The sequence below is a fragment of the Sminthopsis crassicaudata genome, chromosome 1 (assembly GCF_048593235.1).
Source record: "Sminthopsis crassicaudata isolate SCR6 chromosome 1, ASM4859323v1, whole genome shotgun sequence".
Classification (NCBI taxonomy): Eukaryota; Metazoa; Chordata; class Mammalia; order Dasyuromorphia; family Dasyuridae; genus Sminthopsis; species Sminthopsis crassicaudata.
The window spans coordinates 10582192-10603728 of NC_133617.1; the positions used below are offsets into that span (position 1 = coordinate 10582192).

The 21537-nt window shown below is 59.9% G+C and overlaps 2 protein-coding genes and 1 non-coding gene across 6 annotated transcripts; 1 reads left to right on the forward strand and 2 right to left on the reverse strand.

The window, feature by feature from the left end:
• Positions 1-1406: 1406 nt before the first annotated feature.
• Positions 1407-8293, reverse strand: RANBP1 (RAN binding protein 1). Of its 3 annotated transcripts, none has more exons than XM_074292794.1 (6): positions 7862-8293; positions 6862-6998; positions 4835-4992; positions 3612-3740; positions 2663-2728; positions 1407-1857 (listed from the first exon to the last, which is right to left on the reverse strand). In XM_074292794.1, exons 1-6 carry the CDS (start codon positions 7874-7876, stop codon positions 1682-1684), a joined length of 681 nt encoding a protein of 226 aa, XP_074148895.1. In that variant the 5' UTR covers positions 7877-8293; the 3' UTR covers positions 1407-1681. The 3 variants fall into 3 exon arrangements, with proteins under 3 accessions (XP_074148895.1, XP_074148905.1, XP_074148912.1); XM_074292804.1 differs by having other exon boundaries at positions 1407-1854; positions 7862-8289; XM_074292811.1 differs by lacking the exon at positions 7862-8293 and adding an exon at positions 7347-7599 and having other exon boundaries at positions 1407-1854.
• LOC141552389 (small nucleolar RNA SNORA77) lies at positions 2484-2614 on the reverse strand. The gene has a single exon (XR_012485183.1). It is a non-coding gene; the product is annotated as a small nucleolar RNA SNORA77 (small nucleolar RNA).
• Positions 8202-19676, forward strand: TRMT2A (tRNA methyltransferase 2 homolog A). Of its 2 annotated transcripts, none has more exons than XM_074292780.1 (12): positions 8202-8486; positions 9104-9761; positions 11565-11673; positions 11986-12167; positions 12450-12564; positions 13737-13852; positions 13966-14077; positions 17313-17435; positions 17678-17753; positions 17950-18066; positions 18145-18241; positions 18464-19676. In XM_074292780.1, the coding sequence occupies exons 2-12, from the start codon at positions 9115-9117 to the stop codon at positions 18771-18773; spliced, it is 2004 nt and encodes a 667-aa protein (XP_074148881.1). In that variant the 5' UTR covers positions 8202-8486; positions 9104-9114; the 3' UTR covers positions 18774-19676. The 2 variants fall into 2 exon arrangements, with proteins under 2 accessions (XP_074148881.1, XP_074148872.1); XM_074292771.1 differs by lacking the exon at positions 8202-8486 and adding an exon at positions 8569-8710.
• The last annotated feature ends 1861 nt before the right edge of the window (positions 19677-21537 follow it).

Consider the following 21537-nt stretch of genomic DNA (forward strand, 5'->3'; position numbering starts at 1 on the left):
GGCTGGGAATTTTAAATGGACAAACACAGACCCAAACAGGGCGAACACCAAGTCAGAACGGTAACATCTATAGCTGGGACAGAATGAACACGGTGACCTCGTGGAGGATGCTAAGGAAGGACTCTCAGCAGGTGAGACGACATGCTTTCTTGGTCTGAAATAAAGCACCTTTGGTGGGTGGTGAGGAAAACAATTGAAGGAACCGGCCAAGATAAAAAATCCAACTGAAGCGAGTCCTTTGACCTAGTACTACTGAGCAACGCTATAGGCTAATATGCTTTTCAACCGCTTATGTTGCTTTCCAAAGCTCACAGTGAAGAGTGGAAATAAAATGCCAGCCTGGGTGGCTTTCGGTTCTCACCGGTCACACAGCTAGTCAACATTTCTCAAGCTTATGGCAGAATAAAACCTTTAAAAAAAAACTAAACCTTCAGCCTCGAAATCAGAAAACCGTCCTCCCTAGGGGAGGCCTTTCATTTTAAGCAAGCTGAAGGCTCTTGGCTTAAAACGGAAGAGACTACAGCAAACGAGACAGGACCCGGGGAGCCGGCACGGGCCACAGCCATTGGTGACATCCCTGAGGGCACGTGGGGGGTGAGGTATTCTTCGCTTCTGGGGGCGCAGGGGAATGATGGCCGCACCTCCTTGGGGGGGATGCCGCTCACCAGACCCGACACACGCCCAACTCAGAGAAGCTGACCCTGACCGGACCCCCGGCCACCGTTCTGCCATCCTTCCTTCCACCAGAGGTGCGTGGCTCCCGGGTGTCACCAAAGTCTCACCGGAACCCCCATGCTGCCTCAACTCGTGCGCTGACCCGCCCCATGAGGAGTGGTCCGTGGCCCAAGGACGAGGTCCCCGGAGCAGGGAGGACACCCATGGGGGAAGGGCCTCGTGCCAAAGGGGTGAAACACAAAGGGTGGCTTAGAGAGCTGGGACCAAGAGTGGGACCCCAGCCCAGCCCCCACGCTCACCGGGAGCAACCAAGGCCGTGACCCACCGACCAAGGCCGCACAAGAGCCGTCTCCACCTATCTCACCTCGACTCCCAGGCTGGCCAAGGCCACGACACTAAGGTATCCAGAGAGCACAGCGTCCTACCCAGGGCTTCCCAGGCCCGAGGGCCCACGGGAAGACTCTACCACTCAAGCTATGCCAACTGTGCCCCCAACAGAATGCTGCAACTGGGCTGGGTTAGCTGGTACATCACCAATGAAGCATCTAGCGTGGGGGGAGGGGGGACATTCCCTCAAAGCCTGTGAACGACACCGTTAAACTAACTGACGCACCCCCAAAAGCCCCTAAGTCACCAACACAAAGACAAAGGCACCCGACAACAACCAATGCCGGGGGTTACAGCCATCAGTGTGTTTAAGTAAACATATAAAACTCAGTCCTGTCCTTGGATGCAGCTTTCAAATGTTTTATTCACTCTTTTGGATGTACTATAAATAAGTGTTTCCACTATGGAAAAGAATGTTACGAGCGCAGTACATGTGACTGGGAATGGGTTTGCTGAAGACATCTTCGAAAGGGTAAAAGCTTAGAAAACAACCTGGAGGCTGGAATTCAGTTCTTGATATAAAGTCCCTTGTAAAAAAAAAAAAAAACAAAAAACAAAAAAAAAAACGAAACAAAAAATAAGAAAATAAAAGGAAAGAAGGCGAGGCCCGCGAGATGATTTATTGCAGTAACACGTCCTGGTCCTTGGTCTCCTTCGCAGGCGCCTCGGAGCTCTCGGGCTCTGGGCCGCCTTCTTTCTCCTCCTTCTCCTTCTCCTCCTCCTTCTCCTCCTTCACCGACAGCTCCGAGAACTTCTCCATCACTTTTTCGGTTCTGCTTTCTTTGCCTACTCCTGCTAAAACACCAAGCGGGATTCAGCAGCAGCCCCTACAGCACTGGCACGACCAGGACCGGTGGGCCGAGACCCCCACTGGGGGGCCAGGGTCTACAGGAGCAGAGGGGGCCCCTCCTCGCCCTGGATCCCCAGGACTCACCAGACGGCCTAACTGGAGAGCAGAGGCCACTTCAGACTTTAACCCCTCCCTGGCCACCTGGCTCCCTTGAAGCCCAGCAGAGAAGCTGGATCCACCAAGCCAACATTCTAAATCGTTCTCCAAACAGGCAATTTGGTCATTTAAAATGTTAGATTTGGAGGCAAAAGTCAAGCTGTTTAGTCAACTTGTAGAGCTTCCCGCCCATTTTCTTCTAAAACCCTCCTTCCCTCCAGCGGGAAGGAAGCAGAGCGATTACTCCGTCACCCAAGATTTCAATGCACTATATACGAAGGCATATAAACCGGAGCCTCCAAAGAAACCAGCCTGCTCAGCCCTAGAATCACTGCCATCCCATTCAATTCCATAATTACAGCTTCTTTGATTGAACTACACAGGCAAAGAGAAAGAGGACACAAGCCTCTTAATTACACAGCCACGACGGGGCTCCAGAACCTGTCCGGAGACTCTCCAAGTCTCAGCTGGGCTCCGGGATGTCTCCCAGGCAGTTGCAACGGCCCTTCACCAGAGCAAGGACTTGGCAACACCGGGGGTCACTTCTCTAGCAGACCGGAAAAGCAGCAAGACTGAGGAAGGCAGTCATGTACAGAGTGAGTCTGCGGGGGACGGTGGGGGACGGCGGCGATCGGGCCCGGGAACGCCACTTACCTTTCTTTTCTTTTTCTTCTAATTCACTCCTGCATTCTTCAAATTTTGCCTTAAACTTCTGGGCATCTATTACGAGAGGAAAAGAGACTTCATTCCTCCAGCCCTCCCTCCTGCCCATTGCAACGGGAGACCCTACAAAGTGCCCGTGGCCCCAGGGGCAAAACTTTGTCACTTAACTTGGCAATCGCATCCAATCCCAAGAGGGAGAGGATTCCTGTTTTACTGGTGAGGAAAACGAAGGTCTCATCTCCAAGGACTTGCCCGCCTAAATCTTGATTACACCCCAACACCGAGACCTAAGTGGGCATTTCGACTGTCCCTGCTCTGGGCTGGGCACTGGGTTCACACCCATCCTTTGGGGGAGGGAGGTGCTGCCGTCATGCCCACTTCAGCTTTTAATGCTCCCTGGCCCCTAAGGGGTGCTCCATAAGGACTGCAGGAGCGGAGGCAGACAGAGGCTCAGGCGACGGGAAGCCACCGTCGACGGACCCTGCCAACACTCACTGGGCGGTCCGCCTGCAATCCTCCCCCACTGCTGACCTTGGCCACCAAACCCTGACCCGGTGAGGCTGCTGAGACAGGAACAAGGAAGCCAAACCCCAGGCCGTTTGGGCCCCCAGCCCAGCAGCAGCCGGATGACCTGGTCCTCAGCCCAAGTCAGTGCCCAGCCTCTCCGGGCCTCCCTCTCCTTTCACCTGAGCTTTCCCTATTCAGCGACCAACAGCAGGGTGGACCCACAGCCCCTGGTCAGGGGCTCTGCTCCTCAGGAACAGAAAAGAGTGTCAGCTCTGGATTGGGAGCTCGAGGGACTGAGTTCTAATTCTACTTATGAAAACCTGAGCAAATCAGCCATTTCCTGTCCTTGGCTCTCTCCGCTAACTCAGACAAGGCTCTGGGTTCCATGGCTATCAACTGACCGCCACCTCTGCCACCTGGGCCGCTCACTTACTTTCTGCATTTAGGAATCGAATCGCCAGCAGTTCGGGCTTGGGGCTTTCGTCGGCAAAATCGGCGTGTGTGTTCCAGACCCAGGCCCTGTCGCTGCCCGCGTTGGGCTTCAGCTCCATCAGTGGTGTTACTGGTGGAAGGGAAGGGGGAGAAGACAGCTCAGCACTGACAGCCCGACTCCCCGAAAAGGCAGCAGGCTCTCTGTGATGCTACCCCCCCCTGACTGCTTTTCTCCTGGTCCCCGCTTCCACTTGCCACCTCAGGTGCACTGAAAAAGGCTTGGCGGAAACATATACCTGGTAACATGTGGGGAAAAGGGGGGGGGGGGAGGGATTCATGGGGCTCAGCCCGAGGCTACAAGGCTCCCATGTGGAGCAGGGACCGCTGCCTCTGGATCTCTGCTTAACAGCAGAGTATCCCGTGTGCAAGAAACCATTTTGGGGACAGGAACTGAAACTACTCGGGAAAGCGCTGATGCACCTGTCCCCACAGCACGGCCCAGGCGCCACCCGTGTAATTTTATAGGCAAAAAAAAAGAAAGAAAACAGGTGACAAGAAAGAACAAGGGCCGTGCCCTAAGCCCGCTCTCACAGCTCACTCTCTCCCTCTGATCAGAACCCCCAGGTATCAGTCACTCAAAAATGGAAGCGACACCCCCACGCGGCCCTCCCTTGGAAGCGCACTCTCCAGCAGCATCTCTCATGCTGCTCTGGGCACGGGCATCGCCCCAAACCACCTTGGGGGGTGTCGAGGGACCGAGCCCACCGATGACGACAGGAGATCAGTTATCCCTGCTCAGCAGGCTGGGCTTTTTAACGTCCTCACTTTAGAGATAAATCCCAAACCTCTTCGCTTAATAGAGAAAGGGACTGAGGTGGAGTGGCCCACCCGGGGGCCCAAAGATGGGCCTTCAGCAGGACAAGGACCAGAAGCCATCAAACAGCCCCGATGGGGTCCCACCGAGGCCTCCGGGCGACCTCTCACAGAACCAGCCTCACCCCCGTGCCCGGAGAGGCCCATCTGCACCAGGCCCCAATGTTTCCCAGGCTACCCCAGGGTCTCGCTATCTCTGCACGGTGCTCACCGGGCACAGCCTCATGCGACCTGCTCAGAACAAAGAGCGACTCCTGTCTTTTCAGGAGAAGCACGGAAGTCTCGGCCTCGATTCCCCGTTACCCTCGGCCCTGGGGCCGTGTCCCAGCCCAACACAAAGGGGGCACGTACTATAGTGATTTGCACAGATCTTCAGAGTCTTGTCCCTTCTCATGAGGAGGCGGATGGTCCCCTTCTCCTTATGTTTCAGCAGCTTCACGTCGCCCGTCCCTCGCTCTTTCCACTCGGGAAGGTCATTCTCAGATGCAAACCGGAACAGCTTGGCCCTCCTGTGGAGAGACGGAGTCACGCCACGATCTGGCACCAGACCCGATACAATTTAAACTCTGGGGTGAAAAGGAGGCACCGGACCGGCCACGTGGTGCTTCCTCCTGGGCCCTTGGAAGGCCTGCCTCCGAGGGGAACAGAACTGGGTGCCAGCTTCTGCCCATCTTGGGCCCAAGGCGAGACTCGGCTTCTCGGGCTCCCGCGCCTCGCGTCTGGGGCTCAAAAGCCCGTTTGTTTGCTCGTCTCAGTCAACCAATGGCCCGGCTGATACGGGAGACAAACAGGCCCCGTTGGCCAAATGACAGTCGAGTACCCTCGTGCTCATTTCTCAGATGGGACAACTGAGGCACTTTCTGGATGGCCACCTAGACCTACCCGAGTGGTCAGGACCTGGGACTCAGGGCCAGAATACTGACTGACCACCCCCAGCCATGCATCAAAATCGGGGGGACGGGAGAAGGGAGCTGCTGTGGAAAGGCTACCGAATGTTCAGCCCGAGGAGCCCTTTCAGTGGAGGAGGGTGCACAGGAAAGCCCTTCGAGGCTGGTTCCTTGGCCCAGGGAGGGAGGCTGCACCCCGCTCTTAAGGACCCCGCGTTTCTCCCTGAAAGAGGGTCCCGTCCTTCCGGGACTACGACGTGCTCCGGGACATCCCATCCGGAAGCACAGACCCATCGTTTGAGTTTTCAGGACACCCAAAAGGCAAGGGAGAGGTGGGGGAGGGGCGGGGGCATGAGAGCGTGGCACAGCAAGAAATCTCCTCAAAGGGCAGGGACGAGGATACAGGAGGAACGAATCAAGTAGGCACCTACTGCATGCCAGGCTGGGGGGGGGGGTGGATTCAAGGCCAGACGGCCTCCCCCCAAGGAGCTTACATCCTTCCTGGGAGCCCCCCCCCCCACAAAGCTGATTGGAAACCAGCCTTGGGGGTAGCCTACTGGTGCTGGGGGAGGGGCACAGCAGGAAGGAGGCCAGGGCCAGAGCGCCCAGGGCCCGGAGGGGAGTCAACACTGAAAAGGGAGACTGGGCCAAGGCCAGGGAGCCAACCCACGCTCCAGGACAGCCCGCTCAGGGGAGGAGACCAAGCTGCAGGCGGTCACAGAGGGGGGGACCAGACACCAACGCGAGCTGGTGCAGGGGCAGCAAAGACACGCGGGCGCTGCCCACGCAGAGCGGGCACCGCCATGCCAGCCAAGGAACCAGAGCTGCATCGCCTAGTGCCAGCGGGAGGGGCCGGACCCCTCCCCCCGCTCTCCATTCCCTCCACCGTCCTGTTATCTCCGGCCTTCACGGGCTGTACCCGACTCCTCTGCAACCTCCCAGCACCTCGGGCCTCCCTCCCCATCCCCCGCAATCACGTTCTGATGTGGGAACGTTCCAGAGAAAGCCCGCCGCCGACCGGAGAAACGCACCGGAGGCCGTCCCGGAAGGACTGGCGGTGCCCGTGGAGGAGGGGAGCCGGGACACCGCTCTGGAGAGCGTCCCCTTTGCCCCCCGGGTCTGTGCCCAAGAAATACCGGAGGAAGGAAAGGGGCCCACGGGCGCAGCCGAGTGTGGCGCCCTCTTTGGAGGGAGGGCTGAACGGGCTCTGCTACCCGAATGTTAGGGAATGTCATAATGTTACCGCTCTGTAAGAAAGGAGGTTTCAGAGAGGCCTGGGAGACCGAGGGAAGTGACCAGAACCAAGAAGTCCAGGTGAGGGTGGGTCACAAGGCTCAGCTTTCACCTTTTTCCCTCCCTTTTATTCGCATAGGTCTCTCCTAAGTGATTAGCAGCCTGGAGCACTTTACCTCAGGGGGAGGAGGGCTAGATGGACACAACCCCCCCCCCCCCACGGAGCCCAGAGCAGGCCCGGCCCCGCCCCCCACTCACATCTTAAACAGCTCCTCCTCATCCTCCTCCAGGGTCTTGATCTCCTGCTCGGGGAGAGACACGATGGGCTCGAACTGCGGATCGTGGTTGGAGTCGTCCACGTTCTCGGTGGAGGTGTCGTGCTCCTCGTGAGCTTCCTGGGAGACAAGAACCCGCCCTTTTCACGGAGGAGCACACTGAGGCCGGCCCGGCCCCTCCCCGGGCTGGAGGCCCCGCAGGGGCCGGGAGGCAGACCCAGGGAGCCCGTAGGAGTATCACGTGGGGACTAGGACAGGGGCCCAGGGCTCAGTGATCCACCTATGGGGAACCGGAGCCGGTGGGGAAATCCAGAGTGGGCGCCCCCCCCCCCCAGAGCCTATGCCCACGGGTGTCCGAATGAGTGAAAAGCCAGGCATCCACAAAGTGCCCGCTGGGGGCGTGCAGGGTGGGGGCCCTGCATCTGTCACTGGGGGAAGGATATCCTGATGGGGCGCCCGTGGAATTACTAGTCCCGCCACGCGTGGGGGCCTCCGTGGGGGCCACCCTTCTGCGGGGTCCCCCGGGGTGGGCGGCCGGCTCCGCTTCTCTCCGAACCGCGGAGTCCCCGGGATTGGGCAGGGCGCGGCCAGGGCCGCACGGAGGGAGAGCCGGCCCGAGGGGCTCCCAACGAAAGGGGCGCCCCGCGTGACCTTGGCCCAGGCCCCGCGGGCTCCCGAGGAGGCCCAGCCGCCGGCGGCTCACGTGTCGCCGCGGCCTCCCGCCCACGTGCCTCCTCTTCCCGGGGCCCACGTGGCCGCCGGCCCGCGGAGCCTCCCTAAGCGCCGGGGACCGCGGGCAGGCTACCCTGGGCTGGGCGCAGGCTTGGGCCCGGCCCGAACCCAACCCCCCCCCCCACGCCGGCGCCGACCGAGGCCTACGGAGGCCCGGGGGAGCCACACGCGACCGGCCTCGCTCGGGCCTGTGAGCCGCCCCCGCCGCCCTCCCCGCTCCGGCCCCACGATTCCCGCACGCAAACACGCACCTTGGCGGCCGCCATCGGAACGTGGGGGCGATGCGGCGGCGGCGGCGGCGGAGACTGGTCCCGGAGGTGCGGCGGCGCTCGGTCCGGTGCGTCCCTCGACTAGCGCTGGCGCTTCCTCGCCCCGCGCTTACCTCAGCTCAGCCCCGCCGCCCGCGCGCGCGCGCGACCCCGGCCCCTTGACCCCGGCGGCGGCGGGAAACACGCCCCCGCCCCCGCGCATTCAAAACCAACGCAACTTTATTGAGGCGCCGGGGCCGCGGGCGGTGGACAAGCCATTGTCCCGCCCCGCCCCTCCTTCCGCCTGCTCTCTCCGCCCCCCTCCGACTTCCCGCCCAAAGCGCCGCGCGCCGGGATGCGGGCACGCGGGCGCGCTCCCGACTGCCAAGAAACACCTCGCTCCGCCCCACCGGGCGCTTTGTGTCCCAACCAGGCCGCGGCTCGCGCCTTCCCGACGTCCACTGCGACGGCCGCGCCCACTTCCGGCCGTGCCGAAAGCGGCCGCCCACTTCTGTTTTCACGTCCGGAGGCTTTAATACGTCGAGAGAGAGGACCAATGAGGAGGGCCCGTTTCCTAGGAGAATCACTACGAGAGAGGGAAGAGGCCCAGACTGGAGGGAGGCGGTTGGTACGTCAGGGGCGGACGTGCTGACGTTATGGAGCGGCTGCGGGAAATGGTTTTAGAGGCGGGAGGAGAGAGGGGAGTGGGGAGGGGGGGCGTGGTACTCGGCGTGCGCGATGGGCGTGCGCGAAGGGAGCCGTGGCGCGCCTGCGCGGAACCTGGGCCCTGGCGCGCGTGTGCGGTGGAGGCGTAGCCCGATCGCGCTGGGGGCCGCGTGTTCCGGCTTAAGGGTGAGGGTCTAAAGCCATTTTCTTGGGCCACGGGTTCGAGCCCCACTCGGGTGGCCGGAGCGGGTGCGTGGTCCGGGCCTCCCATTTCCCGCCCGGGGGAGGAAGAGAGCTGTCCTGCTTAGGGAAGGGCCGCGTCCCCCCTTCCCCCAAATCCTTAGCCCTTCCTCAGTTCCCCAGGCCCAGCAGGGACTATTTCTCATCCCATCCTGCCACGTGATCTCCCTCTGCAAACTGAGCGGCCCCGGTACCCCTCCCCCCCACTCCCCGCTCTGGTCCTCAAGGGGTCCCATCCTGGGGATCTACCCACCTCTGGGTACTGTGCAGGGGCCTCTAGAGAGGGCGGGCCGGGGTCTAACACCCACCCACCCCCCACCCCGCCTCTCTCCCCTGCAGAGGTGGGGATCATGGCAGAGCCAGAGGGGGCCACCAGCCTAGACTCTCCCGGGCCGCCCACGGGGGAGGAGATGGCGGAGGAGGCCGGGGGAGCCCGGGAGGACACCCCCGAGGGGACCGCCGAAGACGCTCTCGAGGGGACCGCCGAGGATACCTCGGAGGGGGACGCGGCCGGCCTGTACGGGTACATCAAGGACGACCTGTTCACGTCTGAGATCTACAAGGTGGAGATCCAGAACGTGCCGCGCTACGTGGGCTTCAACGACGTCAAGAAGTTCCTGGCCAAGTACGGCCTGCAGCCCCACAAGACCAAGCTCTTCGGCAAGCAGACGTTTGCCTTCGTGACCTTCAAGAGCGAGCAGGAGCGCGACAAGGCCCTCAAGGTGCTGCACGGGGCCCGCTGGAAGGGCCGCAACCTCAGCCTGCGCCTGGCCAAGCCCAAGGCTGACCCCCTGGCCAAGAAGAGGAAGCGCGAGGCCGACGACGGCGGCCCGGCTGAGCCCAAACGCGCCCCGCACGATCTGCCTGGGACCCCCACCCAGCCGCCCAGTGCCAAGCAGATCGCTGACGTGGTGACCCCACTGTGGAGCGTGCCCTATGAGGAGCAGCTGGCGCAGAAGCAGCGCGAGTGCGAGCAGGTCCTGCAGAAACTGACCAAGTGAGTAGGGGGTGGGGTCCTGCAGAAACTGACCAAGTGACTGGGGGCTGGGTCCTGCAGAAACTGACCAAGGGAGTAGGGGGCGTGTCTTGCAGAAACTGACCAAGGGAGTAGGGGGCGGGTCCTGCAGAAACTGACCAAGGGAGTAGGGGGCGGGTCCTTTAGAAACTGACCAAGGGAGTAGGGGGCAGGTCCTGCAGAAACTGACCAAGTTGGGGGGGGGCAGATCTTGCAGAAACTGATCAAGTGAGTGGGGGGGGGGTGGATCCTGCAGAAACTGATCAAGTGACTGGGGGCTGGGTCCTGCAGAAACTGACCAAGTTGGGGGGGGGCTGCTGAAAGGCAGGTCCAACATAGAGTGGCCAGGTAAGTCCTGGGGGAGGGGTGCAGCAGGAGGGGGGCTGCCCAGGCCAAGGCCAGCACAGGCTCACTACTTCCCTCCCAGTTCTTTGACTCTCCTTTTCACCCCAGGTTGCGTCCCAGCTGCTCCACTCCCATTCAGTCATGGCCCCCCAGTACGCTAGGAGGGCTCCCAGGTGGTCCTTTTGGCCAGCAGATCAGCCCGTCTTCCAGCCCATTTGCCATCTCCAGGCCAAAGGGAGCAGCCCCGGCAGCCCAGCCTCCCTCTGATACAGCCCAGAAACCTTTTCCAAAGATAATTCTGTGATGCGGGAAGGGGCCGTCTGGGGGCCGCCAGAGTCCTGCCTTGTTCATTTGCTGAGCAGGACCCTCGACAAAACCTCAGTTTCCCAGCCCGTAAAAGGGACGGGATAAAGTTGTAAGAAGCAGTCCCCTCAGGGTTTGGAAGGAGCCGGGACTCTGGGAAGGGTTTTGCAGTCTTTAGAGGGATAGCTAAGGACCCTCCTCCAGCGGACTGACCCACAGAACGAGAAGCCTCAATTAAGCTCGGCCAAGTGCCGGGGCTCCAGAGGGGAGGCAGAACAATGTGGGGGAGGCCACGGGGGGGGGGGGTGGAGAGAGAGAGAGAGAGAGTGTGTCCTTGTGGGTAGCTCCTGGGTTCAGACGCTCCCCTCAGTTTCTCTGGTGGCGAGTCTGTGACTCCAGACCTTTGTTCAGGGAGAGGCCCCACCTGGCCCCTTGCCTCAGGCCTGTCTCGAGGCTGTCATGGGAGGGAAGAGGACGGGATGGCCCGTGGTCCCCAGCACCAGCACAGCTGCGGGCAGGAAGTGCTAACAAGAGGGGTGTGGGAGAGCCCGAAGTACTTTGGGGATCAGGCGTGGCACCTGAGGAACAAGGGTTCTGGGAGGTCACGGCCTCTGCAAAGGCTGGAAGCAGGAGCTGAGCGTCAGCAGGCCGGATTGGCTCCCTCGAGGTTGAGGTGGGACTAGTCGGGGATTATTAGATAGGCAGGTGGAGATAGTCACAGAGCCACATAGTTTGTAAAATATCTTACTTGTTTTTAAGGTCGCTAAGGTGACCAATCTTAGTCTCATCTTACGGGTGAGAAAATTGAGGCTCACTGAGGTCCAGTGCCTGAGCAGGATTTGAACACGGTCCCCATCAGATCAGTTGCCAAATTAGACTGGCTGGCCTGCTGCTGTGGGGAAGGGCCTCTGGGTGCTGGGCTCGTGCTCTCCTCGGAGGCCAGAGTTTTGGGGCCCGCCACTTCCCGTTACGCTCAGGTCATGAGCAGCAGTGAGGGGCCTGGGTCTAGGCCCTTGGCCGTTCTGGGTCCTTCTCTGCTTGCATTACTCCTCCCTCAGGTCGGACTGGGCCAGGCTGCTGGGGAGGGGGGAGGAGGGACTCGGGGCCCTCCTGCACCGTCCAGTCTGCTTCTTCCAGGGAGATCGGCAACAACAACCGCACGCTGCTGCCCTGGCTCTTTGTGCAGAAGCAGAAATTCAACAGGATCTGCTGCCCCCTGGAAGGTATCAAGGCGTCCCCGCTGCAGGTGAGGCTCCAGGGTGTACTTGGGGGGCTTCTCCCTCCTCGGTCCCCTCTGAGAGGGCGAGCACGCCAGGATGGCAGGCTGGGTGGGTTTGCTGGCCAGGGGGCGGGGGTATTTACACGTACACGTAATTTTTTCCTGAAGCCAAGGTCGGCTACCGAAGCTCCCCGTCCCCCTGATGGGCCTTGCTGTGTCTAGGGGCCAGTGGGAGAGGGGTTGCAGAGTCTCAAGGGTGGGTCCTGCCAAAGCAGACGCTCCGGAGTCCGCGCCTTGGCGGGAAGCGGAGCGTGGCCAGCGCGCCTTCTCTCTGCGCAGACGGAGTACCGCAACAAGTGCGAGTTTCTGATCGGCACAGGCGTGAACCAGGAAGACAAGACGGTGGGCTGCCGCCTGGGCAAGTACAAGGGCGGCACATGTGCGGTGGTGGAGCCCTTCGACACCATCCACATCCCATTGGGCACCAAGCATGTGGTCCGGGCCTTCCAGGAGTACATTCGGTGGGTGAGGCCGGGGGGCCCACATTGGGGGGGATGGAGAGAACCGTAGGGGTCCTTGAGGGGCCTGGGCCCCCTCCCCCCAGCCCTAGGCAGGGACCGGCTTTGCTGTCAGTCTGGGCTTTCCTCGGGGTCCGCGGCTTCCTTCTGCCCCATTTTGGCTGGTCGGCTCTGTCTGGGTGGCTTTGCCAGGAGCGGTCCCAGCCCAAGGTGGAGCGAGGGAAGGGCTGTTCTCGGGGAGCTGGGCGGGGTCCGCGGGGACGCTGACACGGTGGCACTCTGCAGGTCGACCCCGTACTCCGTGTACAGCCCAGAGACGTACGAGGGGCACTGGCGGCAGCTCACGGTGCGCACCAGCAGGAGCGGCGAGGTCATGGTGATCATCTACTTCCACCCCCAGGTAGCCGCTGCCTCCCTAGGGGTCCCGCCGCCTTCTGAGGCGCCCTTCTTCAGGGATCAGCCTAGGTCCCTCGGGGCTCCGTCTCCTCCTCTGTGAAGTGAGGACGCTCTTTGAACCCGTCAGGAGCCGTCCTTGTTCTCAGGGGCCAGCTGGAGGCCTTGGGCCTCCGCCTTTACCCCCTTCCACTGACATAGGCAGGATCCGAGGTGTGAGGAGGAGGGCCCCAGAGCCTGGTGGGGATTATCCCCCAGAGGTGGAACTGGAGGCAGGGGGGAAGGGCCCAGCCCCCTCCCGGCAGTGCTCAGGGGGACGAGAGGCCTCCTGTACTGGTCTCCGAGGTGGGAATCCAGCACGTGGGAGGTGGAGGGCCCCCGGACAAGTCATCTGGCCCGTTTGCCTCTGTTTCCCTGCCTGTGAGATGGGGATCCTGGCAGCAGCCGCCTGCCAGGGTCGCAAGGACCAGGCCAGGGCTGATCATGTAGGGACCAGTGCACACCGAGGTCCTGCAGACACAGAGTCAGGTGCTGCAATGTCAGTCTGGCCATTGGTTAAAGGCAGGGGCTGGACCAAGCCCTGGGCTGCCCTGGAGGAGCTGGGGCAGAGACAAGGTCCATCTGGGGCCAGAAAACTCAGAACGGGGAAGGCTTCCTGAGGATGCTGGGATTGCTGCTGGGGCCTGAAGGGAGCCGGGAGGTCAGGGGTCAGCGTGGAGGGGGAGATGGCCCAAGAGAAGGCCCGGAGCTGAGCAGTAGGAGGGTGCTGGGGGTGTATGGAGGCTTCGAAGGCTGAGCACCTGGTCATTGGGTCTGGGGACCCTCGGGAGCAGCGGAGGGCTAATAAGCACTTGAGAGAGCTCCCGTGGTGGCGGAAGGCAGGATGGGCAGCATTGAGGGGCAAAGGGGTGAAGGTCAGGGGTGAGAAGGGGCGTGCCCAAAAGGGGGAACCTGGGCCAGGAGCCCTGATGGCCATCAGGGCAGAGCCCTGGGTCCCCCGTGGTGAGAGGAGGGCTGGGGGAAGCCATAGCTGAGGCAGTGGGGTCGCGGGCCCAGCCCCCTGACTCTGCTCTCCCGCCAAGGCTCCAGTTGGCCTCAGCAGTCCCTGGGCTTCCACAATCTGGGGGCCCAGGCCCGAGCGTCCCTCCTCACGGGCACCTTGTCTCTCGGCCCTCCCAGAAACTCACTCAGGAAGAACTGGTGCGTCTGAAGGCCTCCCTGGGCCAGCACTTCATGGCGGAGCCCGGCCGGCTCGGCGGGGTGACCTCGCTCTACTTTGTGGAGGAGGGGCAGAGGTGAGCTCCCGTGGGCCCCGGGGGGGGGGGGCTGGAAGGAGGCCTCAGGTCCCCCCCGGCCCGCCGTGTGCTGCCCCCCCCACTGCAGGCGCCTTCCTCTTGTCTGCCCTCAGAAAGTCCCCCAACCGGGAGGACCTGCCCCTGGAGCACGTCGCCGGAGACAAGTACATCCACGAGGAGCTGCTGGGGCTCAAGTTCCGCATTTCCCCTCATGCATTTTTTCAGGTATGTCGGTGAGCATTTATGAAGCACCTGCTGTGTGTGTCAGGCTGAGCACTGAGGAGACAGAAGAAGGCCAGGGGCGGGCGGGGGGGAAACTGAGGTTAGGAATCTCAAGGGAGCACTTCTCCAAGAGGAAGGTTAGTTAGCTGAGGGCTGAGGGAAGCCAGGGGAGACCAGCCCCCGAGAAAGTGGACCTTGGGGGGGACAGAGGGTCCCTGGCACTGGTTGTAGGGGGCAAGTCATACAATGTTGAGCTCTGGAAGGACTTTCAAGTCCCTTCTAGTGTGATCCAGATGGGGGAGTGCATAGGGACACCTGGGCGCTTCGCAGCTGGGCCCACGAGCGGCCCTGCTTTTCTCAGATGTTTTGGCCCCGAGGCCTTCGCCGTCAGAGTCCCTGGGAGCAGAGCCCCACTTTGAAGGCTGGCTCGGCCTCAGTCTTACATCAGTTCAGCCAGCTCGGAGCCCCAGTTTATTTGAGACCCCAGCCTGGGGTCACCTCAGTCCCCGGCTGTTGCCAGCAGCGGCCGTCCTCGTGGTCCTCCCACATGTAATTGGGAAAGAAAGGGGGGCGGCACTCTGAGTCATGGGCTCCTGCAGTCTCTCCATTTGGTGTGCTGGTTAACATCGCTGCCATCACAGGTTGGAACCCCCAAACGGGAATTATTCCCGATGCCTTTACCCACGACACACCGTCAGGCGGACGGTGTAAATGTTGCTGCTCCTGTTTTTAGGATAAGCAAAATATACCTGGGAGAGTGGAAGGGACTTGGGGGACCACAGCCTCTTGCCCCCACTCTCTGCGCCTGCCCTTGGAGCGAGGCTTTGTTCCTGTGACCTCCAGCAGGCAGGATGGCTAGGGACACAGAGGGCCACTCACGGCGCGCCGGACAAGAAATGGGTCACTTCCCGGAGCTGGTTGGGGAGGGTTGTGAAGTCCTTCCTGTCACTTCGTCGGGCTGCAGAGCTGGGGGAGAGACAGGGAGAGGTCAGACCCAGTCTTGGCCCCCAGGGAAGCTGGGCCGGCTCCCACACTGCACCCAGAACTAGCCCAGGGGAATCGGGGGGCCCAGGAGGCCTAGCTTGGGGCCAGCCACCACAAAGAGGAGGATGGGCAGAATTTCAAAGGTGGAGGGAAGGGAGCAGGAAGGAGGGAGCGGCCCAGGTACTGGGCTGAGAGCTCCATGGATATTTCCCTATTTAATATGACAACCCTGGGGCATGTACGCTGTTATTATCCCCCTTTTACGATGGAGGAAATTGAGGCAAATGGGGATGCTGACTTACCAGTTTACACAGCTGTAAGTGTCTGAGGCTAGATCAGAACTCATGACTTTGGCCCCTGTTGTGAGACCAGGGACGCCCCAGACTCAAATTCAAAAGAGACTCATTCTAACACTTCACGCCGAGCTCCCAGGAAGAATGCTGGTTTCCCACCGGGTCCGTTAGGATTCTGAGGAGAAGCGATAAGCGATGGCAGAAGTGAAGGGAGAATAGTGGAGGAAAGGCCTGGAAAGAAAGGACAGCGGTGGAGGAAACTTTGGAAAGAGAACGGACAGTTTAACCCAAGAGGCACAAGACCTTATCCAAGTCCCCCCCAAACTAAAATCGCTCAAATAGAAAATGAGTCTGTGAGAAAATTAAAAAATATCAAAGTTAAAAGACTGAAAAATAGAACAAAGTGCCGCACGTCTCACATCAGAGGCAGTGACCTGGAAAATAGACCGAGGAGACATTATTTTAAGAGTTAATGAACTAACCGAAAACCATAGGAAGAAAAAAGGAGCCGCGATATCTTATTTCAAGAAATCTAGAGAGAAAACTGTCCAGATCTCCTGGAATGGGGCATAGTAAAGTAGAAGGACTCCAGGTCATTACCAGCCAAAAGCCCAGTGTCAGATTGGAAATCTGGATCTTCCAGGTCAAAGGAGTAGTCCTGCAGGCGGCCAGGAGAGGGCGCTTACCTGGCAAGGAACCACAGTCAGGAGCACAAACAAGACTCAGCAGCCGGCACTGTGAGGATCAGGGAGCTTGGAGTGGGAAGGCCAGAGAGCCAGGGAGGAAGCTTCCGAATAACGGAGCCTCTCAGAGCCTCCTTTAGTGCCTTGGAGGCAGAACCTCCAACAGAATAAGGGACTTCCCAGTCTTCCAGAGAGAAACACAGGACTAGGCGTAAAGGGAAAGGGCACTGCCAGAAAATGGAAAACGAAGTGTTTCCCTGAGGAGATGTGGGAAACGGTCCGGGGGGCCCGGGACCCCCATGAGGTTTGTTGTGGGAAGAAGTAAGAGAGCCTGGGGACGCAGTGCTGGGAAAGGGAATGGCCTGAAGCTCTTCGGAGCCCTGGGAGCGCCGCCTCCCTCCCCGGGCCTGGCCATGTGGCCATTTATTATGGGGGTTTTACTTCTAGTCTCCAACAAGGGGCCGAGCAGGGTGATTTTTAAAAAGAGAATGTGGAAGGGGAGCTCCGAGGGCCGGGCTTCCGACGCGGCCAGGCCTGGGGAGGGGAGGAAGGGCTGGTTGAGGCCCCCGGATTGGAGACAGTGGGGAGGGAGAGAGGCGGGGCCTGGGCAGTGGCATATGCAGCAGGGGTCAGACCTGAGCTTGAGGAAGGTATCTGTGGTAGCTGAACAAAGGATGGTCCGGCATGGGGAGGGAGGCGGCAAGGGTCTGCACCCGTGGTGGAGGGGCTGGTCTCAGACTGCGGCAGAGGGGACCTCAGTGGGCATAGGGGGGTGAGAGAGGGTGAGGAACCCAGAATGACCCCCGGTGTGAGGGACAGGACCCCCCAATAGAAGTGCGGGGGGCTAGAGAGAGCCTCGGCCCCATCTGTGTCTGGGCTGTAAGGGGTCTGCCGGCTGGACGTTCTCCTTGGGAACACGCCCTTTGGGCCGGGGGGACCAAGTCTGAAACGCACGGGTCCTGGCCCGTCCCTTTCCAGCTTCTGGGGGCCAGGGATGGCCTTTGCACTGCCTGGTGCTTAATAAATGCTTACTGATTGTGGCCGACAGGGAGGGGGGCTCTGGGGACTCAGCCGGACGCCTTGGCCCCGATGGTTTGGGGAAACAAGGGTTGCCCTGGGGGCCTCTGGGAGCTTAGCAGGCTACGGGCGGCCTGGGTGACACTCCAGGTGTCCCGTGGAGGCGGCGGGGACCACAGAGGGGGATGGGAAATGGTCCCCTGGCTCCTGGAGCTCCTCGGACTCTGCCCCAGGGAGGCTCATCCCAGCTGTGGCTCCCAGGTGAACACGCCGGCCGCTGAGGTCCTGTACACCACCATCCGGGACTGGGCCCAGCTGGATGAGGAGAGCACGGTGCTGGACGTCTGCTGCGGAACTGGGACCATCGGCCTCTCCCTGGCCCGGGTGAGCGCCTGAGGCGGCGGGGGTGGGGCGAGGGGGGAGGGAGAGCCTGCAGGCACCCTGGTCCAAAGTCCGGGGACCCACAGTGGGGGCGTCCACTAGGGGGAGCTGCTGCCCTCTCCCACACCTCGAGAGCTGGCGCCAGCCCCAGGCAAGGGGGTGCGTTCCATTCCCGGCTCTGCCCATGGTGCCCGTGGGGCCCCTAGCCCGGAAGTGGGCCCTGAGCCCTCTCGTCCCCCTCGTAGAAGGTGAAGAAGGTGATTGGCATCGAGCTGTGCCAGGAAGCTGTGGAAGATGCCCGAGTGAATGCCAAGATCAATGGTGGGTTGGGCCGGGGGCCCACGGAGGGATAAGGGGAAGGAGGAGGCAAAGCAGGCCCAGTGTGGGCAGGGGCTATGGGGACCCAGGCAGCTTTGGCCAAGCTCTGAGGAGGTGTGGAATCCCCGGGGGGGCTGGGATGTGGGGCCCACGCAGGGGGCCAGGGGAACGGGGCCTCACGTGGGCTCTCCCCCCGCAGCCCTCGATAACATCGAGTTCCACTGCGGCAAAGCTGAGGACCTGGCGCCCTCCCTCATCACCTCCTTGGCCTCCCAGAGGCTGACGGCCATCCTGGATCCGCCCCGAGCGGGGCTGCGTGAGTGACCGGGGCTGGGGGGCGGGGAGGCCGGGGGCTGGCCCGGGGCGCTGCTCTGACCTCTGCCCCTCTGTCCAGACTCCAAAGTGATCCTGGCCATCCGGAGAGCCGAGCACCTGAAGAAGCTGCTCTACGTGTCGTGCAACCCGCGGGCGGCCATGGGCAACTTTGTGGAGTGAGTTGTGCTCGCCACTTTGCGGGGGGGGGGGGGCGTGGGCCAGGGAGGGGGAGCCCCTTTGGTCACTCTGCCTTTCACCCCCTCTGTGATTGGGGGACTGACGGGGCCTCTGTAAGGGAGGGGGTGCGGGAGCACGGCCTGGGCCGGGAGAGGATGTCCGTGGGCTGGGGGTTCCCCGAGCGGGCACAGAAAGACTGACGCCACTCTCCTCTCCCCAAGTCTTTGTCGAGCGCCCTCCAACAGGGTGAGGGGCTCCCCCTTCCGCCCGGTGCGGGCCGTGGCCGTGGACCTGTTCCCCCAGACCCTGCACTGCGAGATGCTGATTTTGTTTGAGAGGGTGGAGCACCCCAAGGGGGAGCCCCCCAACAGCTCCTCGGCAGCCGCTGTGGGGGACCACTCCCCAGAGAGTGCACCCCTGCCGACGGCGGAGGGCACCCACACAGAGGACCATCCGGACGCTTTGCAGACTTCCCCCAGCAACCAGCCCAGAAGCCTGAGCCCCCTCCCCACAACAGCTTTAGTTTCCTAGCAGACTCACCACCGGGGCCCCCCACAACCCCCAGGGCCTGGAAGCAGCAGGACCCACAGGCCTCCGGCCCAGGGGGGGCACGGCAATCACCCGGCAGAGCCCCTGAAATAAATGGTTTTGGAGTTAATGCCAAAGGGTGTGATCCGGCTCCTTGCCAGAAAGCAGCCGGCACCCACTCTCCCCCAACCCCCATGACTGGTCAGGGCAGCCCCCGAGAAGGGCCCTGCTCTAGAGCCGGTTTACAGGTGCAGCCCCCGTGCTGGGGGTCGCCCGCTGCCCAAGTGCCTGACTGCGGCTCCAGAGCTCCTGCGCCGGGGCCCGATGCTGCACTTTCTCCGGGGTGAGCAGGCTTTGTCCTCCGACCATTCTCTGGGCCCGTCATCCAGAGGCCAGCCCCAGGCTGGCTGGTCACGGAGGGGCCGTCCATCTCGGGGCCCTCCCTCTCCTGCTCCCTTCCACAGGCCCCCCCCCATTGTTCCCCCCAGGAGTGAGCGGATACACAGGCTTACACCCATTGGGTCAGGGGCCTCAGCCCCCCGGGAGCCATCCCATCGACGGGGCACAGAGGTCTCCTGGATGCCTGGAGCCAAGCCCGGTCGCGGGGCAGGGTTACCCCAGAAGGGTTCCTGGGGCCCAGCCGAGGCTCCCCCGATGGGACCCACACAGATCTGCAACCTCCGGTCCTGGGGCACCTCGAGCCTCAACCTCAACTTGTCAAACTGCGTTTATTCTGGAAATTTCCAGAAGGGACCTCAACTGACTTTGAGCAACTTTAGAGTGTTTCCTATTATGTATCCACAGACATGTGTGCACATGCCTGCAAATACACACGTGTGTGATGCACATGTCTGTACGTGTTCGGTTTTGCCCAATGACATTAAAAGGACTTTAACGTTTTTTGAAGTTTTGTGTTCCAAAATGTTTCCCTCCCTCCCCAAGACGAGGGGCCAGGCAGAGGTTCGATGTTTACCATGATAGGAACCTCACGAAGGGGGGGCTGAGAGCCTTGTGGATCGGACGGCCTCTGAGACCCATGAAGCCCATGGTCCACTTAGCCCTCTGCGCTGGTCTTGGGGCATGGTCTTGTTGAGAAGCCCCTCCCACTGGGTCCTTGTGTTGGGTCCGGTGTTCGGGTTCTGGCCACTCTGATCCATCCGAGTTTCTGCAGGTTTTCCTGGAGTCGTTTCTTAGAGCACGATGAGATCCCCGGCTCTTCAGCCATCCCCCAAATCACGCGCTTTCCAGCAATCCCCAACTCTCGGGCGCACAGAAGAGCCACCCCGGTTTTGTACAAATCGGTTTTTACGATGTTTTTGGGCCAACGAGCCCTTTCTCCTCACGTACGTTTGGGGTTTTTGGTTTAAGTGTCTTTCTTTGGGACACAGGCCTAGCCTCGCCATTTCAGGATCAAAGGAGAGACACGCTTTTATGGAGCTATCGGCAGAGTCCTAACTGCTCTCCAGAATGGCTGCACTAGTTCACACTCCACCAACAGTGATCCTTCCTATGCTGATCATGTTTCCTTTTTCTGCCGTCGTGTGAGGCGGTGCATCAGAGCGTGAATTTGCATTTCCTTAATAGTGATTTTAGAACACTTTTTCATAGGACGATAGATACCCGGTTTCTTCACCTGAAAACTGAAAAACGATATCATTTGACCTCTTATCAAATGGAAAGTAACTTGTATTCTTATAAATTTGGCTTTTATCAGAGGGCCTTCTTACAAAAGTTTTTCCCCTGGCACACGAATGCATTGTTGGTGGATTTGTGAAATCAGCCATTCTGGAAAGCAATTAGAAACTAAGCCCAAAGGGCTGTCGAACTGAGTGTGCCCTTTGACTCAGCAGTGTTTGCACTGGGCTTGTAAGAGAAGGTAGAGGAGGAAAGGACCCACTTGTGCCAACATTTCTATAGTGGCAAGGACCTGGAAACTGGGTGCCCGTCAGGTGGAGAATGGCTGGCTAAGTGATGGTATGAATGTTAGGAAATATGATTCCATAAGAAACAGCCAGCAGGATGATTTCAGAGCCTGGACAGACTTACAGGAACTGATGCTGAATTGAGTAAAGCCAAGAGATGGGTACATGGCAGCCACAAGATTACGTGGTGATTAATTATGGTGGGCGTGGCTGTTCTCAACAGTGAGATGTTTAAGGCAATTCCAATACGCTTGAGATGGAAAGTGCCATCTGCATCCAGAGAATTAGGAATGCTGAATGTGTATCAAAGCCTTTTTTTTTTTTTTTTTTTGGTTAGTTTTTTTCCTTTCTCGTGTTTTTCCCCTTTTGATCTTGTTTTTTGTGCAATATGACAAATATGAGAGTATGTTTAAAAGAATTGCACATGTTTAACCTGTATCAGATTCTTGCTATTTGGGTGGGAGAGGAGGAGGAGGTAAGGGTGGAAGAGGGATAAAAATTTGGAACAGAAAAGTTTTAGAAAAATTCATGTGGAAAACAATCTTTACATGTTTGGAAAAACAAAATACTATTACAGTAGTAATTTTCTGCTTCTAATTTTGATTCTATTGGTTCTGTTTGTGCAAAAACTTTAATTTTAGGTAAGTGAAACATTTTACATCTTGCAATGTTCTCTATTTTTTTTGGCTTTAAATTCTTCCCTTATTTATAGATCTGATAAAACCATTCTTTTCTTCCCTAATTTACTTATGCTATCCCCCTTTACATGTAAATCATGTACCTATTTTGATCTTATCCTGTATATTGTGTGAAATGTTGGCATGTAATTAGTTTCTGCCACAGTG

Excerpts from the sequence above, each read along its gene's own strand:
- RANBP1 (XM_074292794.1), bottom strand. Across the intron at positions 2,729-3,611 it reads TCGATTCCTAAATGCAGAAA|ATGCCCAGAAGTTTAAGGCA; the intron begins GTAAGTGAGCGG and ends CTCTCGTAATAG. Across the intron at positions 1,858-2,662 it reads AGAAGAAAAAGAAAAGAAAG|CAGGAGTAGGCAAAGAAAGC; the intron begins GTAAGTGGCGTT and ends TTGGTGTTTTAG.
- TRMT2A (XM_074292780.1), top strand. The coding sequence starts at position 9,115 with ATGGCAGAGCCAGAGGGGGCCACCAGCCTAGACTCTCCCGGGCCGCCC. Across the intron at positions 13,853-13,965 it reads TTTGTGGAGGAGGGGCAGAG|AAAGTCCCCCAACCGGGAGG; the intron begins GTGAGCTCCCGT and ends GTCTGCCCTCAG. Across the intron at positions 17,754-17,949 it reads AGTGAATGCCAAGATCAATG|CCCTCGATAACATCGAGTTC; the intron begins GTGGGTTGGGCC and ends CTCCCCCCGCAG.